Genomic DNA, 19273 nt, shown 5'->3' with positions numbered 1-19273 from the left:
GCGTCTCCTTGGCGATCTCGTCCCGGAAGGTCTGTTTTCTTTAATCTATTCCTCTTTCGGAGCATAGGATTAAGGGGTGATTTTCATTTTTTTTTTGTTTTTGGTTTTTGGGGGAGTTGTCTTTTGGGGTTGTTTGTGCGGAAACATCTGGATGAATCCCGGATGGAGCGGAGAGATAGTGGTGCTGTGGAGGAACTGTGAGTAGATCGTCTTGTTGTGTGTTAAAATGAAGTGAGATTCTGCTTTTGCGGCTTCTCTGGATCGGCATAGGAGGTAACCACCGAAGTATTGTAGTTTAGTTCTTGGATTTGGATTCTTATGATCCATCATGTGATTTGGCTTGTTGGTAGTTGGTTTGTTAGTGAGTATCTTAATTTAGATAAGAAACTTTGGGAGGGCTAACGAAAATTTTCTGTTGAAATCTTCGACTACTTCAGTATGGTTATAAAGGAAAGTTGGGTGCTTGGGAGTCTATCCGACCGTCATGAGTGAGCTCGTTTGGACCTGCAACCTGCACGGCCTGGTCTGTTTAGGCCCGTCAGATAACGACTTAATAAAATTCAATTTAACATGCTTAAATTATTTGATAGGATGGACCAATTTAATGAGTTCCGATGGACTCAATTCAAATTAACGACTCTAGGCATGTCTTAAGATTGCAAACCTTTTTCAAAGAGATGAGGTGCTCATGTAGCTCTCTAGCCTGAGACCATTCGATAAAGCGGCAAATGCTTTCGTAATCTGACGTTGGCTAGAAGCAACCATGGAGAAGATAATGTCCCCTGGACTATGGTGCAATAGTAAGCATACTTTGGGGCTCTCCATGCATCCATAGTTCAAAACCTAGAGAGCTCAAGAAATTCATTTTCCACATTTGAATCACTAGGACTACTGGATCATTGTGTGAATTGCCACTTGCAATTTCGGATTTACTCTATGATCAGTGAAAAACTTTTGTAAGGTCAGATCAGTCGCCTTCAAAATTAATTGAATCAGAAGACTAGAGAAGATAATACACTCAACAATGCTCACATCATTTTCCACGTTTGAATCTCACCTTGGCTAGAAGCAACGATAGAGAAGATAATGTCTCTTGGACTATGGTGCAATAGTAAGCATACTTTAGGGTTCTCCATACATCCATGATTCAAAACTCAGAGAGCTCAAGAAATTCATTTCCACGTTTGAATAATTGGGACTGTTAGATCATTGTGTGAATTACCGCTTACGCTTCTGGATTTACCCTATGATTAGTGAAAAACTTCTATGGAGTCAGATTAGTCGCCTTCAAAATTAATCGAATCAAAAGACTAGGGAAGATAGTACACTCAACAATGCTCACATCATAATCACTTCAGCAAAAGATGAAATTCGTCACCCTAGCGGCTCTGTATGGTCGGCTCCATAATCATCTGTGAGAAGGTAAATCGGAAGGCTGTACTTGACCACTACAGAGGAGGACATTGTTTTGGCTTTGTTGAGATTCGACCCTTGCTCACTTCAGTAAGTCTGCCCCGAAGTAACTAACTCAACCATGTCTTGAGGGCTCACATCATTATCACACTTCATATTACTAGTGTGCTTCGATAACAAGTGAATCATCATCTCTTGGGGATTGACTTCTGACCATTATGTCAGCAACATCATACACCCACCGTCTACGTTATGCCTTGGAGGATAAATTTTAATTGAAATATTTCATGGAGTCAATTAATTTTCATAAAATAGCCGATCAATTTCGATCTGGTTCGAGTCGAAGCGAACTGATTTTGGTATTGACTTTTTTATTGTGTGTGTTGTGCTTATCTTGCCCTAGACTCGACGGCCGCATTGCTTCTCCTTGCTCCGCTCCCCTGCACGCCCTTTTCTTCTCCTGCTCTAGTGTGCGGCCAACAGCTGCAGCGGTGGAGTAATGAGAGACGACGAGAACGTGGCTGCTTCCTCACCGCCCAACGGAGTCGTCGCTGATGGTCCTCCGGTCGACGCTGCGGTGCCGCCGTCGTCTCAGGGCAAAGTACGTTTTTTATTATTTCGCAATCTCTTCCAGTGTTTGTGCATCCTGTTTGTTTCTAGTTAACTGCAGAATCAAGACCAACTTTGTTGAGGGCAAAGGAATTGAACCAAAAAAAAATGCTTTTTTTTTTTTTTATCATCGTCTGTAAAAAAAAGTCACTCACAGAGTTGTGACATGTGAGCTTGGAGATGCATATGCTTGCTGATCTAGGTTATCTGTTTTTTTTCTTTGAATTCAACTTGTTTCTTGATTTAAAACATACCATTGTTCAGGCAAATCAGAGAAAGCCAGGAACAGTTAGTTGGGGTACAGCAACAATTGTTGGAGTATTTGCAGGGTTGCTATATGGTGGAAGCAAAGAGGCTTCTGCATCTGTAGTAAGCTTCCTATTCCTAAAATACTGTTGTTATTATTTATTCTTTTTTTTACTAAATTTTAACTGTATGGCATGCATGTTAAACTTTCTATTTTGACGTTTTAAGTTGGAGCATAGAGCAATCCATGAATCATATGAGCTAATCTGAAACTTTGTTGCTTTATCTCTTTTTGTCGTCTTTTATTTACTTTGACTTTGTTGGAGTCCTAATTCTTGATTTCTTGCCAACTTAGACATGATACGATTTCTAAGTCACTAACACTTTTGTCCTTTTTGTAAATGTTATTCTTCTTAATTATTATTAGGTCTTGAGTTCATATTAGCTATTGTCAATTATGTGTCTCCACTCGACAATTAAAATCAAAAGATCTCAGTTATTACTATTTGTCAAGCAAGACTGATTTAAAACAAAAAGGCAAACAACATAGTCAGAACTTGCAGAAAATGCTTGTTGTTAAGGGCTTATATATGTCATGCTCATTCTAATATATACAGAGCAAGGATGCAGAAGTTACTTTAAAGCTAGGGAGTACACGTGACAAGCGTGAACAATACAAAATAATGAGAGATGCAATGGAGAAAAGGTTTATTCGTGTTGCTCGTGGTTCAATTGTTGGTGGTATTCGCCTTGGCATGTTCACTGCAGCATTTTATGGCTTGCAAAACTTACTGGCTGAAAAACGAGGTGTACATGATGTGTATAATGTTGTCACTGCTGGTTCTGCTACTGCTGCTACATTCGGTCTTATATGTGAGAAAGATTACTCTTTTCTGAACTGTATCTTTGTTCGGCACTGACATAATGATTTTTCTTACAAAGTAGCTTGTGTCTAAGAGATGAAAATACTGCAATAAATACATATGGTTCAGTACATTGAATCATGTTTTGTATTGAACTTTATGTTTTTGCTCTATCACAGATTAACCTGTAATTGAACTAACATTAAAATGAGTCAAGTGATGAGCAGCTAGCAAAGAAAGTACCTTATGTTGTTGTTTGTTTCAGTGCCAGGGTCCCCAATGTGGCGAGCAAGGAATGTATTGCTTGGTTCAGTTTTGGGAGCTGGAATCTGTTTCCCTCTAGGTAATGAAATTGTAGTTTAATTCTTTTAGATTGCCATATCAATGTAATTCCTTAAAAACTTAATCTTATCATGCTTCACTTTGCATCCTCCATTTTCTCATACATGTTCTCATTGTTTGGTAATTTCAATTTATCGGTTTACTATGCCAGGATGGGTTCATCTGAAGCTGGTGGAAATGGCAAACAAAGAGCTATCAAATTCTATGTCTGCTGATACAGAAGGGCGGAACGATACAAATAAAACTGGCGTTGGTGCTGCCATAGAGAGGCTTGAAGAACGCCTACGTCGGTAGCCGATACTTTCTACGATCTTGGTCGTTGGATGGACAAAATGTTACAAGGTTTTGTGATGTTCCTCGCGGCATAAGAGTGCATGGTGGATCCAGTGCCTCTTTGAGAGGAATAACTGCATGAAGTTTCTGCAAAGAGTTTCATGAAATATAATGGAATGGTTCTGTAACTTCTCTTTGCCAATATCTGGAAAAGTGATTAGAACTAATTGTTTCAGGTACTCATTCGTTGGAAGGTTATAATTTTCAAAGTTTATGGATTTTTTTTTTGAATTTAATACAATGGCAATAATTCATTGAAATTTGTAATAGTTGTTGGTGTTCTATCACTACTATTATTTCATGTCCACAAATCACACACTCAATTTTAAGAAATATTTAAAATGTGCATTATAATTTGGATATTTATTAAAAGGTGCACTTGTTTTTCTAATAAATCCTCGTTTGTTAGTTACTGATAGTTAATAAATTTTGTCAAAAAAATTAGGATAGTAAGGTAACCGAGTTAAATCAAGTTGAGTTTAAATTGAATCAAGTCGTTGATACGATTGTTCAAGTTTTGACTTGATTTTTATTTTATGAGTTTGAGTTTGATTAAGTTTAGTTTTAACTTGATTTATTTAGATATTATCAAGATCTTAATTCAAATTTATTTAAAATTTTTGTATTTTAAATTTATTTAGTTGATTATTGAACAATAATATAAATTTATAGGTTTGTTTATTTAGTAGGTTGATAAATGAATATTATTCATGAATATTATTTCTGAATATTATTTATAAATATTGTTTATAAACATTAACAAATTGAATACATATGTATTTAAGTTTGTTTATTTAGTTTAACTATTTGTTCAAATTTATTCTTTTAGTTTAATAAATTATTTAAAGTTATATGTATTGATTTGATGTGTATTGAAGGAACATAAATAAATTCTTACTAAATCAAATATCAAAATTATTTATAAATATTTAATTCATTTACCTCTTAAAAAAATTAATGTCTTTTAAAAAAACTTAAATTTTAAATTTAATTTTGCTATAGAAAATAAAACATGTATATCCTATTTTAATTATTTCTAAATCATGATGTAATTCTTAAGAATTATAAAATATATATGGATTATTTAGTTAGGTATTTGATAAACTGACTAATACTTTTTAAAAAATATTACTATTTTTTTAATAAAAATAGAAAATTATCATTCCAGTAACCTTACATAGTCATTACATAATCAGATTCAATTTATGATTATCTCTTCAGAATTTGAGTTGATCACTACACTTCACCAAAATTCCCAGATAATTTATCCATTTAGTTTGAAAAAATTTATCCCGTGATAATCAACTCAATTATATTTCAAAAATAATTACTTACATAAAATGGTTAATTTGAATTGAGTTAAAAAAATTACTACTCAATTAAACTTAACTCGAACTTAATAAAATTTTTAATAAATAAATTTAAATAATAAATAAACATAATCAAACTTAATTCTGTTTGATATTTATACTCCCAACTGTCAACAGGTTCAAGAGCACCCCAAGAATGGTTAAGACTCCAGAATGTTCCCTCCGCTTCTAGTTCTACGCTTATTTATAAGCCCTAAACGAACCCTCTCTCCGATCCCCCAATCATTGCTCATGGCTTCTTCAGCGGCCGCCACTTTCCTCTCCTTCTCTTGGCCTAATCCCCCCGCCGCCGCCTCTATCGCCTCGCCGCCGTTGATGTTCACTCGTCGTCTTCCTTCCACCGTCTGCCACTTCCCGGATTCCTACTCTCTTCGCTGGTCCGAGCGGTCTCAGGCCATCGCCGCCGCCTACAGAAGAAGAGACGATCTCAAGGGTATGTTCGAGATTTTAATTACATCCCGATTTCTTGGTTTTTGTATCATTTCTTTTTTTTCTTTTGCTTGTCCTAACCAACGGCGCAGCTAAAGGGCTAAGTTTCTTGTTGGATCCAAATATCTTGGGCTGAAATTGGAGGATTCTTTACATTATTAGCTTTTTTTTCTCTTCTTAATGATGCGAAGAGGAGCTTTACACCCAGAAGAACCAATGAGCCCATCGTGTGAAGGAGAATGGAGGAACCACCAGGCAATATAATGGAAGAAAATATACATTTGCAGCAGTGTTGATAAATTCAGGGAGAGATTTTGATCCATGTCTTAGTAGGTTGACTGACCAAACTTTGCTACATTATAGAACATCTAGGGAGAGTTTTGATCCATGGCTTGGTAGGTTGACTATTAAGGCAGTGTTTTTATGATCTAGATTTAGTGCATTAGACATCTGCAGAGAGTTTAGACACAAATCTCTCACAGTATGATTTATATTTTGTGTCGTTGATTTTTATTCCTAATTTCTTATTGGGTTGATATCGTCATCTAATGTGTAGATTAATGTCATGTCAATTTCTGAGCTGAAATCACTATGCTATGTCCATCACTTGAGTATTCCAGTGTAGTCTAGCACATTTCTGGGAAAAATAAGATTGACCTTTGCCAATGTTGATCCAACATGGGCAAATCCATATTAGTACTGGCTGTATTGCCAATCATTTTATGGATAATGTACACAGCCAAACATATAATGATAGTCAGACACATTGAAAGGCAAGACATTCGTATGAAGTATAAAAGCACAATTTCGTATGAAGTACTTCTGAGGGAATAACTTTTGATTTCTTGAGGACAAATACAGAATATTAACCTCCATAGATGAGGTCAAATTAAAAAATAAATGCTTATACTTCTTTTGTTAATGATTAGCCTTTATACATGAGGTATTTGCTCGAGTATTGCTTTTGCTATGTCAAACAACAATGTTTTAGATTGGTCATTTTCATTCATTGTCCATTATGCAAAAATTGGTGCCAAAATACATATATCTGATGAGCTATATGACTTGGTACCAGTAAGTAGAATAATTTATGCAATTCCGTGTATGTTTTTCAGATTTCAGACAAGTGTCAAGGAACACGATATATCACTTAGTGTTTTCATTTTCTGCATTTTCACTGCTGTACATTTTGTTTGACCGTGTAATATTACTTTGTGATTTTATACTATTTGTTAAAACTGCTGTAAATTTTGTTTGGCTCTTTAATAGTAGTTTATGATTTTATACTATTTTTTACTACACACTTTGTTGTTTCTTGCAGCTTATCACTCTAGTAGCATGACATTGGAATCGTGGAAATTTGTGATTTAGCCATGGCATAAAATTTCATCCAGGGTTATGTACATTTCTTGTGTTTTTCTTTTGCACATTATAGTGAACCTGTCTGCTGAACAATATATCAATTGTGTATCACTTCCTATACATTTTCTTGAGTATCTACAGAATCCATGTATTTTGTCAAACATTATCTGTTAGTTCTATTGATTTGACAATTCTGAAGCTGCATAGAATCTATTAATATAGTTATTTATTTATGTAAAGCTTGAAGTAGTTAGACTCCGATAGATTTTGATACGGGCTAAATAATTTCATTATATTGTTTCAGCAAGAGCACAAACGAATGAATCTGAAAGTTCATCAGCAGTAGATGCATTAGCAAATGTGAAGCATTTACTTCTTCCCATAACAGATCGGAATCCTTACCTATCAGAAGGAACAAGACTGGTTCGTTCTATTTCTTTTGTTCTTGGTTCCTTTTAATGCTGCCATCTAAACTTGTTCCTGATTGGGGGTAGCTATGGAATGATTATGCAGTAAAGGAATGCAACATCAATTCTCTACTCATCATCCTCACCTATCCTCTAAAATGCACTCCAATTACTCTTACACCTAGAGGAGCTACATGTTAGGTTAAGAATTTTGATTAACATTGCATGAAAATAGGTAGTAACTAATCCATACATTGACAACCAATTTGATATAGATTTAAGTTAATAAATAATATTAAGAAAATTTTAAAATTTATTCAAAATGATTAGCGCACTAACTTAGTAAGTATTACCTACACTAAAATGTTTATCATTCTTTGATCTCTATCTCACAACTAGTGGTCTTCCAAAGAGTCTAGATGCATCTCTATATGTGCCTTCAAATTCCATGGTTATCATATTATCTTGGGTGGTAGGATCTGGATGGAAAATCTATACATATTGCATAACATCCATGATAACACTACTGAACTCTATCTCCGTGGAGACTCAGTAATAGTAAAAAAAAAAAAAAATTAAAGTAATAAGTAGAAACATGTAGAGCGCTATCTAATTTCCCCTTCACATATGTTTTAATATACTTCAATTCACACTTTAAAAAAGGCCATCATGTCGCTCTTAGCACCCTTTATGCCACCATACACACATTTCATTGTTAGGTTAATAAATAATATTTGTAAAATTCTAAAATTTATTCAAAAATAAAAGCAAACTTAATGTAAATATTACCTAAGATAAAATCTTCATCATACTTTGATCAATGACTAAGCTACTGATCTTCCAAAGAATCAAGATGCATCTTTATGCGGCTTAACATAGGGGTGGTAAGTTTAGGATAGGAAGACTATGCATGAGTTTGTCATCCATGATAATGCTATTAGCCTCTACCTCTTTAGAGCCTATAATAGCAAAAAAGGGAAGAAGAAGAAGAATTAAGTTAGTAAGTAGCAACATATAGAGCACTATTTAATTGCACCTTCATATATTTCTTAATAGGATTCACATTTCACATTTAAAAAAAAGACCATTATTTCTCTTAGCATCCTTATGCCACTGTACACATCTTAATTCTTCTCTTTTTATTTGCATCAACAATCCTTAACAACTTCACTAATAGCAAAAACACTTATAGTGTAAAATTTACACTTGGCTAGAACAGTGTGCTCATCACAGTAACATTTTCTCGCTTACATTTAACACACCTTGACCATTTGCATTGCACCCCCTTATCCAAAGACAATATCATTCTTAACTTTTTCCTCACATCCACAACAGTGAAAGAAAAGAAGTTGCAAACCTTGTGATTCCAGCTTCCACAAAATCCTTTTGAGTGAAATGGTGCATCATGCTTGAAGTCTAATACTGAGATGAATATGAAAACAGTGAAAGCTCTTGCCTTTTCAACTGTATCCTTAATCTTTTTTCCTTACCAATTTTCTTAAGGATCAAACTAATAGTGTGGGCCACACAAGAGGACTAGAATATGTGTGGGCATTCCTCTTTCATCAACCTCCCAGCAGCTAAACTTGTTGTAACATTATTTGTCACTATTTGCAGCATATTCTCTTTCCCTACCTCCTTAATGCCATCAACATATTCTCTGAGAGTTCTCAAATGCATTAATGAACTTTAAAAAAACTTATGCCTGAATGTATAACTTATGCGCAAGTTGATAATGTTTTTGTCATTATCTGTGAATCGGTCGTAATTGTGAAACTAGTTCTCTTCTAAGAATCCCTATGAGCTTGTAAATTTTTTTTTTTATCTTTACCACTTCTATCTTAAGTAAAGGTTCACTAAGCTCATAGATGGACCTTTTTAGTTTAAACCATATTAACCAATTGCCTCTACCATAGTGTGGAAAGGCTTCAAGGAGATTGCATGAAATGGACCTCATAGAACCATCTAGCAACATATTGGTCAACTCTATCCCTTTCTTCCTTTGCAAATTTATCTTTAATACTACTTCGCTCAATGAATTTCTTAGCCTTTTATTGCCCACTTCTCGAATTTCTTCATTGCTTTCCTATAAATATTAACCACTTTGATTTCTTTTCTGAGTAACTCTTCCTTGTCATTCTTCTTTTTTGTTGACTCCCTGTATTCAAGGATCATTTTCTTAGCTTTAGATGCTAGCAAGGCATTGCTTAAATCTCTAGATTCCTCCCTTTGTATTAAGGTCGTTCTTTTTAGGAAGATATTCATAATTCCTAGCCAAATTTGTTGTGAACTGTGATCTCAGGGTAGCACAGCATAAGTCAACCAAATATTTTAAAAAGTTATTTTTTTCTCTTCCCACTAATCTGGACCACTGCCCAAGCAAGCCACTTGGCCTACCATGAAAGGACCCTGTTTGATTCCGCCTACCTATCCTGCTCCTTTGTATATGTAGAAGATATTGTGATAAGAGTTGTAATTAGATTCAAAGCTTGTTGTGGATAAGAATTAGATGTAGTTTCATGACCAATGTTTCTGTAATAATTTTTGGGGCTTATGTAGATTGTGTTTCAATCCTCTATAATTTATGCAATGAGTCTTGGGCTTTTAAGAAACAAAATAGAAAGGACCTCATGGAGTCGTGTGATCATTGTGTTCCCCTTATAGGAAAAGAAAATTTGTAGGTCAATCTGCCATACTTTATTAATTGGAGTCTTTGGCTTTTAGGAAATATTTTCTAAAAGTTAATGTTGCAGAAATGATAATGCTAAGACAAATGTGTGATTACAAAAAAGTATAAAATAAAAATACCAATATTCAAAAGCAATTAGATATAACTTCAATTGATGGTCCAATGAGATAAAATAGATTGAGCTGGTATATATATGTAAGATGAACAAAGAGTTGAAAAGATAAAGGGTGGCCAAAGAGAACATTAACTATTAGTTAATGTAATGAAAAATAGTTTAATTTAAATTTTAGTAGTGACATGACCTTGTATAGAGTTTAATAGGTATATAAGATTAATGGCAGATGACCTTAAGTAATTGGAGCAAACACAGTTTATTGTGTTTGGACTTGTATCTCTGATAATAATTTACATGGGTATTTGCAAATAAAAAACCAAATAAAAAACCATGAATTCAAGAGTTCCAGACAGAGCCACCCTATATATGTAGTGTTCAACACAATCTGGACACGCAGACAAGTAAGATTGATTGGACAGGCTTGTCCTCTCATGATTTTCTAACTCCATGTCTTCTTAGCCTGTCTTTGCTTTATGGGAGGACTGAAGCATCCTCATTTATTTCAAGCTTTTCATACGCCAAGTTTGGAATGGGTGAATTAGTTTTCCTATCTTTAGGTGTAGCCAGGAACATAAAAAATATACTTTGTTAATCTCAGCTGTATATTTTACATGTGTTGGTTAATTTTATTGATCGAAAGGTTATTTCTGTGTAAACTGTAGGTTTGACATGATACTTGATTATTTGAATTTGCAGCCTGATATTCCCTACCCAACCACAGGCATCACACTACATTCCTGATTAGATCAACCTGCCATTTTAATCCTCTTTTGCCCTCATGCTTCATTTACTAACAATGATAAGTTAATGATTCACTTCTGATGATACCCTTACCATTGATTTTCTCTACGGTATTGTTCTTAGTCAACAAGTAGTCGATAACATTCTGTGATTTTTTTTCTGGTACCCAACTTCAATAATACTAAATACTGAGCTTGAGCAATCCTGGAGGTACACGCGTGATGATAATATCTCAAAGATATCTTTTGGTACACCCCAAAGATATGTTGGTTTGCCCTCTATGGTAGCGTCACTACTGCAATATCTTTATGGGATTGTGCTCCACTGTGCTACTTAAAATTCACGCAACATGTTTATAGCCATTAGTATATTCCAATTGTGACTCCAATATCCTCACCTTGTCAAAGCACTAAAAATACATTCGTGACAATTTGGAGTTTGACACCTAATGATGTTCTCCATGCTATCCTACAATTTGTAGGACAAATACCCAAGTTTTTTTTTTTTTAAGATTTACAGTTTTATAATCCGTAAACTAATATTCTACTGCAGCTTTCCATAATTTGATAGGAGACTATAGAATTTGCGTTATGGGCACACCGTTCTCCCTCTTCCATCTTGTGTTTGATGAATTGCAATTTTTTGGCCGACAGGCTGCTTCAACTACCACGTCCCTTGCAAAAAAGTATGGTGCTGACATAACAGTTGTTGGTACGGGCACAATGTATTGATTTCGAATGTTTTTTGTTTTTTACATTTGAAAGTTTAATGGGTTTATTACCTCGTTTCTATGTAGTAATTGATGACAAGCCCAAAGAATCAATCCCTGAGCATGATGCTCAACTGTCTAGCATCAGATGGCACCTTTCTGAAGGTTTATGTTCTTCTATTGTTCTTCCTGGCCTTGTCGCACTATGCATATTGAGATACTGTCTGTTTTTTTTAAAAATCATTTTAGGTGGATTTAAGGAGTTCGGCTTGATGGAGCGACTGGGAGAAGGGAAGAAGCCAACTGCTATAATAGGTGAGGTTGCCGACGACTTGAATTTGGATCTCGTAGTCTTAAGTATGGAGGCCATTCATTCGAAGCATGTCGATGCAAATCTATTGGCAGAGTTCATTCCTTGCCCTGTGTTACTCTTGCCTCTCTAAATCACTAAAATTCCCGGCTGCCCCGTGATGTAAATCTTTGCAATTTCGGAGAATTATCAATCTGAATGATCAATCTCCTTTGTCATCATCAACACTACCAATCACATGTTCTGAAATATCAAGATCAAATGCATTTAAGTTTAATAAAGCAGTAGCTGGATGGCAAACGATTTCAGCAACTATTTGAACTGCAGGGGACTCCAGTTACTTTGGCCTTCCTTCCACCGGCATCGCCTGAGTCGAACCAGACTCGGCAACGCGTTGCTTCGAAATGGTTGTGTTAATTCACGGTTAGTTTTCCTATCTTTCTCACATGATTCTTGTGAAGGAAATTAAAGAGAGCGTGCCCATTGTCCAGGCAATTAAGAAGCATACGTGAAGCGTATAACCGAACGAGATCGAGATGACTCATTCAGCAGGCAGAAATCCGTTGCTGTCGCGGGACGCTGACATGCTGTTCTTGCATCACCGTAGGCGTCTTGTGATCGCGAATGATCCTGTAGCACTGCTTGCGTGACGTTCTCATTGTGTACGCCGAGACTTGTCCTGCCCAGCTGTGCTAGTGCTGAGTACAGGTCACCATAACAGGCAAGCTATCCTGTCCTGTGACCATGAAAGCAATCTTTTGGGACCAGCCTTGCACACTCAATAAATCCTGCAATAATATCAAATCTTGCTGCAACAAGTCAACAACAGTAGTAAATCATTAGTTACAATTTATTAAGCAGCACGATCGAGAATGCCAATCATAGTTCTAGAGGCCACGGGTCCATCATTATAGCTCCAAGCCTTCTGGCGAACAGGTAGCTTATGCATAGAAGTACTTGCTTGAGAACAACGTTTAGGTCGTCGGGACCAAGTCATTTGTCTCCTAATTAATAGTTATTTGAATCTATCTCACTAATTTAATAATTATTCATAAATTTATCTCCTAATTAAAAACATAGAGAACACGCCAAAATTAAATGATTAACAAAACAACCAATCCTTTGCGTTTGTTTAGTGAGAAAGAGACAATCTTTACTTGCTCTTTGATTGGAAAGAAGCAATTACAGTGAGCTAAATATGCTGATTACTGATAAACATCGAGAGGTAATTAATTTGCTTCTCGCTGGAAGTCAAGGAAAATAAGAAAATTAATTAATCTACATGGAATAGGCATTAAGAGCTTAATCAAGTAGGCAATGAAATTTAACATAATAAAAATAATGACGATCAAGAAAATGATAAATGGGAATAATTTCAACAATTAGGGAAAAACTATCGTCTTTTTGAGCTCCTCCATTGCTCAGTACAGTATACAAGGTTGAGTACTCTTTTGCTTAATAAGTTCTACTATACTTATGGAATCAGATGCATAAATCTGATCCATATTATCATTCATTCACAATGTAAAATAGCTGGGTGGGTGATTTCAAATAAGAACGACGAGGGCACAACCTACAGGCAGCCTCGCTTGCGGAGCACATCTTCGCACGTATAAATTGACAGTTTACGAGCTACCTGCTTGATTTGGTAAAAACAAATTACCACCCATGGCAGAACTTACACGGCAAAGAGCTCAGTTGGCATTGTACAGGGGAGTAAGAGAGTTTGCTCGGACATTAATACCACCCCCTCTCACGGACAAAGAGGGGCCCCTGAGTGAGTCGGCTCTGCTAACAAGATTTGAGTCGAGGAACACGACTATTACGGTTATGTCATCATGAAAATGCCGACGAACTCCGCGATCAATCTTCTTAAGATCAGAGTACCTCATCTCTCGTTTTTTTGCAGCTTCTTGTAGTGCAGCTTTGACAAGCCTTCGAGCACTTCCCTGCAGGATTTATGAAAATGTTTTTACTCAGACACCCCTATAAATCCAACCTACCATGATTGGAAAGATAATTGGTTTGTTTCTTCATAGTTTAGCAATTTAAAAAACAGCAGCTACGATTGAAGCCGATATGGCGGGCAGATATTGGCTATGACCTTGAAGGCAAACCTCATCAAACTCTCAAGGCTTATTACTAACAAATGTATATTTAACATCTTCAAGTATCAAACTTAAAATAGTACGTGTCATATACGATGCAATTCAGAGAGTTGCACTTTGGACAACTGTTGCCTAAGTAATTATAAAGAAGAATCCATAAGATCGGTGGCAGAATTACTTCTAAAAGTATTTGATGCTTCACATCAACTTCTTTTGCTAACCTGATGCTGAAGTTCAACATTATAGAAATGTTTTGTAGCCAAGGGATAACTCAAAAAATTGATGTAATTTTTTTAGAACCTATTTTCACTAATTACTCAACTTAGCTGATCCCAAATAGCTGAAAGCACGCAATCTTAAGCAAATTATTTACCATCTGAAGCAAACTCCAAGATCTCGGTTTCAGTTAACTTTCTTAAGTGGACCAAGGGCGTGAACATTTTTGAAGCAACAAGGCAAACCATTCCATGTTTTTTTGATAAATAAAATCTCTTTTGAGACTCTAAATTCCTAATGATATTTTAGTGGCTAGTAAAGATGCATAATGGAAGCTCAATTTGATACTATAGATATGGGTCAATTAGCTACTTTCTTAAGATAGCTTAAAGTACAATGGGGATCTCTCCCAAAATGAATAATGCATTGTATTTGTTTGAGGAGATTCCCCAGACAAGAATTTTCTTTATCCAAAAAGGAATATGCACTAAGGTATTTAGTGACATTCAAATGCATATTATGATGATGCTTCACAGTTAAGGTATTATACTTATGAAAGTGGGGAGACTGACTGGGCAACTTAACTTATTTGGAGAGTCTCAGAGAGTATTCAAAAGGGGTCTGTCACTGCTAGCTCAACTTGTGTCTGCCTCTGTTAAACTGACTGAAGAATGTGTTGAACACTCAGAAATTGACAACCAATTGCAACAAATAATTTAAAAAATTTATGTTTGTTCAAGAGTAAACCTATTATATCCACCCAGTGCAAACCTCTTAAGGTTTCTAGCTAGTATAACATCGGCCAAGCCAATGTTCAATGGTTTGGATCGGACAATTATTATATCCTGCTACCTAATTCCATCTAATGGCACTAGAAATCACAACCTACCTGATACAAATTGCAAATGCATCAAAACAAAGATAAATGCTTCCTTATGCACTTATGAAATATAGAGAATTGTATTGCAACTGCAAAGCAAGAGGAATTCCAAGATAAACAGAATAAAGTGGGAAAATATTGAAAATATTGAAACTATTGCAATTTGCAGCATCACCTACCAGGGAAAAGAATTAAACTTACAGTGTGACGGTTGTGCTGAACAATATCAACAGCTTCTTGATTACTAAGATGCTCCCAGAGCCCATCAGATGCAAATATAAGGAACTGGTCTTGTGGTTGTAGTGGTTCCACAGTAATTGTTGGTTCTGCACTCAATATAGGTTTCTTAAATGACTCACGAAGTCTGAATTTTACATGTAATGGTTCCCGATTAAATTCGGCCCTTTTTAGGTATACATCACCGATTGACCTAGAGATCTGGAACAAAATAAAGTAATTTTATTTTAAGGGAAAATAAAACAATAAATTATTCATTAAACATATATTAGCAATATAGAATGGAATTGGTAAGGACATTACTGTTAGTGAATATGATCAATGTTCCACAGAAATATATAATAGGAATATGATCAATGTTCCACAGAAATATAAAATAGCAAGTATTGGCAACTGCAAGTATGTTACTGTTAGACTTGTATCAGACTTAGCTCACATATGGAGCTACTCACTTCCATAATTATCAGGATTCCATCCTAGACCTTACAATCCTATGGCCCAAATTGGTTTGGACCTTGCTTTGTTAAGCGAGTAACGTCTGAGGAAGAAAAAGAGATGCGGTAGATATTTACCTAAGCCAGGTCTCCTAAAATGTGACCTGAATATCTATTAATAGACATATATGAAACGATATAGGTCTGAAACAAGCCTTCAAATTAAGTTCTTGGCATAGGCAAACAACAGAAAGGCAGATCTTGCATCTAAAAGAGATAATTGCATACAATTATATATATACTTGATTATGTTAGTGGCGGACTTTAAATAAGGGAAAGGGGTTAAATCAATTCTTCATAAATGACATGAACATTAAATGATTGACAATATAAAACAAAAGATGATAGAGTGCATATGGTCATGCTATATAGCACATATGATAGCAAACCATCAGGCACATGGGTCATCATTCCAACCATTAGAACTTGGTCACCTCCAAATCAGGCATGCTTTTCTTCTTTACAATAAGAATGCATCCAAGAAGATAAGCATCAATCTACCTGGATAAGGCCCTTCACACGCCATACATTATGCTTCAAAACAACAATTTGTTTATCATCAGGATGCATCAACTGCAACTCCCGTCTCATGGATTCAATTGCTACATTGTGTTCTGCAGACAATTGCACAGCCAAAACTTCTCCAGTTGCTTTCACACCTCTTCCTAGAACAGCACGAGAGTCACCAAGATTAGCTACATACAGTGTACTACCACAGATTACTCCAACTAGACAGCATGAGCCAACAGCTGCAATCTGAGGTTTCACAGGCCATTGTTTGGTCACCAAGGAAATGAAACCCTCCTCTGTTGCTTGGTATGCCTTCCTTATTACATCAGTGGACATGGACTCCTGCTCTGTTGCAAATCCTGCCAAAATAATTTCAATGAAAATGGGCAATGAATATCATCATATTATGGAAGAATTATCCTTCTCAAAACATAGTGCAACACATTCCTTGGGATCCTGATTCAGAATCAAGTTCCAACTACAAAGTAGCAAACAGGAAACAGGCATACAAATACACAACACAACGAAAAAGCATCAGAGATCAATTATAAAAGTTGAATAGGAACAAAAAATAGATAGTAACTTCCATGTATACTATTAGTATTTGACTCATCCATCCATCAACAAAACCTTTGCAGTGTTTCAAACAGAAGATAAAATAAGCAGCAGCCAAACAATTTAGTAGACCAAACAAAACACTCATAATGCCTTGAAGCAGTAATTAGCAAGGATGACTTGACAAACAAGGAGACCATTTTACAATCTAATAGTTAGAAAAAGATGCATTGTGTTCCTAAATAACTTTCACTAAATTTTTTAGTGAGAATTTTCTGATATGATGATACTATAACTAATATTATTGAGAGATTAATGTGCTTTTATCATAAATCATAAGAATGACTGAAGTACTATGCTGTAGAATAAACCTGAGTCATGCAAGTACAGAGCTTACTCTTCAAGTTCTGAAAGAGATGATCATTGACATAGCGAGAAGTTTCTGGACCACCATGCCCATCATAAACACCAACAAAAGTCCCATATGGCCCCAATTCTAGCAAGCTTAGAGGTCCTGACTCAAGCTGGCTCTGATCCTCAAGCAAGTTATTTGCTTGTACAACCGCCATTGAAAACTCACCATAAACATGCTGCCCGGTGTCCTTGTACCATAGAAGCCCATCCTGTCGACCAACAACATCAGAACCTGAGCGGGTAAATATGTCCTTTGGCTGCCAGCAGGCCTTAAATAGGTTTATCAATTTTGTTAACATCCCTCATCTCAGTTAAACACACATTTGTATTTTCAGCATCATCCTGACATGATCCAATATCCCAAACTGAATGTGCGCTTCTCCTCTGAAACTGAATCAAAAGCAGCCGCATAAAGCATGTCAGTTGGAATACAAGACAAATGCAATAAAAGCAGCTCAAGTTTTTTTTTGGAACACTATCAAGCACCCAACTTTCCTTTATAACCATACTGAAGTAGTCGAAGATTTCAAAAGCAAATTTTCGCTAGCCCTCCCAAAGTTTCTTATCTAAATTAAGATACTCACTAACAAACCAACTACCAACAAGCCAAATCACATGATGGATCAGAAGAATCCAAATCCAAGAACTAAACTACAATACTTCGGTGGTTACCTCCTCTTCCGATCCAGAGAAGCCGCAAAAGCAGAATCTCACTTCCCTTCAACACACAACAGCACGATCTACTCACAGTTCTCTCCACTCCATCCGGGATTCATCCAGATGTTTCCGCGCAAACAACCCCAAAAGACAACTCCCACAAAAAACAAAAAAAAAAGAAGAAAAGAACAAGAAAAGGAAATCACACCTTAATCCTATGCTCCGATAGAGGAATAGATTAAAGAAAACAGACCTTCCGGGACGCGATCGCCAAGGAGACGCCCCAGATCTGGGGGATGCGGTTGCTTCTTCCAGGGATCGAAGAGAGCGCTGGCACTTGGTTTCTATCGCCGGATTGGGGAGGCGATCGATCTCACGGATGCTCGAGGCTGCCGCAGACAAAAAGGGTACCCATTTTATAACGACCCGAATGATTACCCGAGCGCCAGCAAAGCGCAGCAGCGCTTGACAGAGAGAGTTGGAAATCTTTGAATACTTAATTATTTTTGCGAAAATAATTTGGGGAAAAAAAGGGAATTTAAAATTAAAACAAAATAAATAAAATGTGAGTTTATCTTATTAATTACAAACACGTGCGGTGCATGGATAATTAAAGAAAGATTTTAAAAGAGATAAATCGATATCTATATTATATATTATATAAAATATCAATTAATTCTGTAAATAAAAATCAAGTTCTTTTTCGATATTACAAAATGAGCAAAAATTAAAGGGCAAAAATTGAAAGGCGCCTGCACATTTATATTAAATGATAAAACTGTCAAATGATGAGGTATGACAGTTATTGCTATAAAAATATAACCGTTATTTTAATCAAAATTATTATATATAAAATATTATTATATTAAAATATATTTAAACTTATTGTAATCATTTAATTTAATAAAATCATTTTAAAATTTTTATAAAAACTACGAGTACGTATAACATTATAACAATTAATATAATATTATAATAATTATGTTACAACAGTATAACAATTAATATAATATTATAATAGTTAGAAAGTAATTATTATAAAATTTTTAAAATAATATTAATTGTTAAAATAATTTTAATAATTTTAATTAATTTAATAAAATAATTATTAAGTAGCTGCTACACGTTTCATGTTGTAACATATAGTCTTAGTTAAAGTGGTCATTTTAGTTAGGTCTATCAGGTTGGTCTGTCCTATCAATAATTTAAGTGAGTTGAATTAAAATTTTATCACTCCATTTCAAGATGAGTTTAGCAGATCAAC

The 19273-nt window shown here is 35.4% G+C and overlaps 3 protein-coding genes across 4 annotated transcripts; 2 read left to right on the top strand and 1 right to left on the bottom strand.

Annotated features, from left to right (window-relative positions):
* Positions 1 to 1845: 1845 nt before the first annotated feature.
* LOC141835285 (uncharacterized) lies at positions 1846 to 4015 on the top strand. The gene is made up of 5 exons (XM_074722722.1): positions 1846 to 2014; positions 2287 to 2391; positions 2886 to 3141; positions 3397 to 3474; positions 3625 to 4015. The coding sequence occupies exons 1-5, from the start codon at positions 1913 to 1915 to the stop codon at positions 3765 to 3767; spliced, it is 684 nt and encodes a 227-aa protein (XP_074578823.1). The 5' UTR covers positions 1846 to 1912; the 3' UTR covers positions 3768 to 4015.
* Positions 4016 to 5361: 1346 nt separating this feature from the next.
* Positions 5362 to 12788, top strand: LOC141834391 (uncharacterized). Of its 2 annotated transcripts, XR_012602329.1 has the most exons (7): positions 5362 to 5609; positions 7272 to 7390; positions 11573 to 11630; positions 11716 to 11793; positions 11878 to 11943; positions 12266 to 12361; positions 12430 to 12788. XR_012602329.1 is itself a non-coding variant. In XM_074721746.1 (5 exons), the coding sequence occupies exons 1-5, from the start codon at positions 5408 to 5410 to the stop codon at positions 12069 to 12071; spliced, it is 651 nt and encodes a 216-aa protein (XP_074577847.1). In that variant the 5' UTR covers positions 5362 to 5407; the 3' UTR covers positions 12072 to 12231. The 2 variants fall into 2 exon arrangements, 1 of the variants encoding a protein (XP_074577847.1); XM_074721746.1 differs by lacking the exons at positions 12266 to 12361; positions 12430 to 12788 and having other exon boundaries at positions 11878 to 12231.
* Positions 12789 to 13280: 492 nt separating this feature from the next.
* LOC141834390 (putative protein phosphatase 2C 60) lies at positions 13281 to 18386 on the bottom strand. The gene is made up of 5 exons (XM_074721745.1): positions 18263 to 18386; positions 17336 to 17742; positions 16375 to 16742; positions 15344 to 15580; positions 13281 to 13887 (listed from the first exon to the last, which is right to left on the bottom strand). Exons 2-5 carry the CDS (start codon positions 17649 to 17651, stop codon positions 13633 to 13635), a joined length of 1176 nt encoding a protein of 391 aa, XP_074577846.1. The 5' UTR covers positions 17652 to 17742; positions 18263 to 18386; the 3' UTR covers positions 13281 to 13632.
* Between the last annotated feature and the right edge of the window lie 887 nt (positions 18387 to 19273).

Source organism: Curcuma longa, chromosome 9 (assembly GCF_044706935.1).
Source record: "Curcuma longa cultivar G26 ecotype Majalengka, Jawa Barat chromosome 9, ITB_CL_G26_1.1, whole genome shotgun sequence".
Classification (NCBI taxonomy): domain Eukaryota; kingdom Viridiplantae; phylum Streptophyta; class Magnoliopsida; order Zingiberales; family Zingiberaceae; genus Curcuma; species Curcuma longa.
The sequence above is the reverse complement of the archived record's forward strand: the minus strand, read 5'-3'. Positions and strand labels throughout refer to the sequence as shown.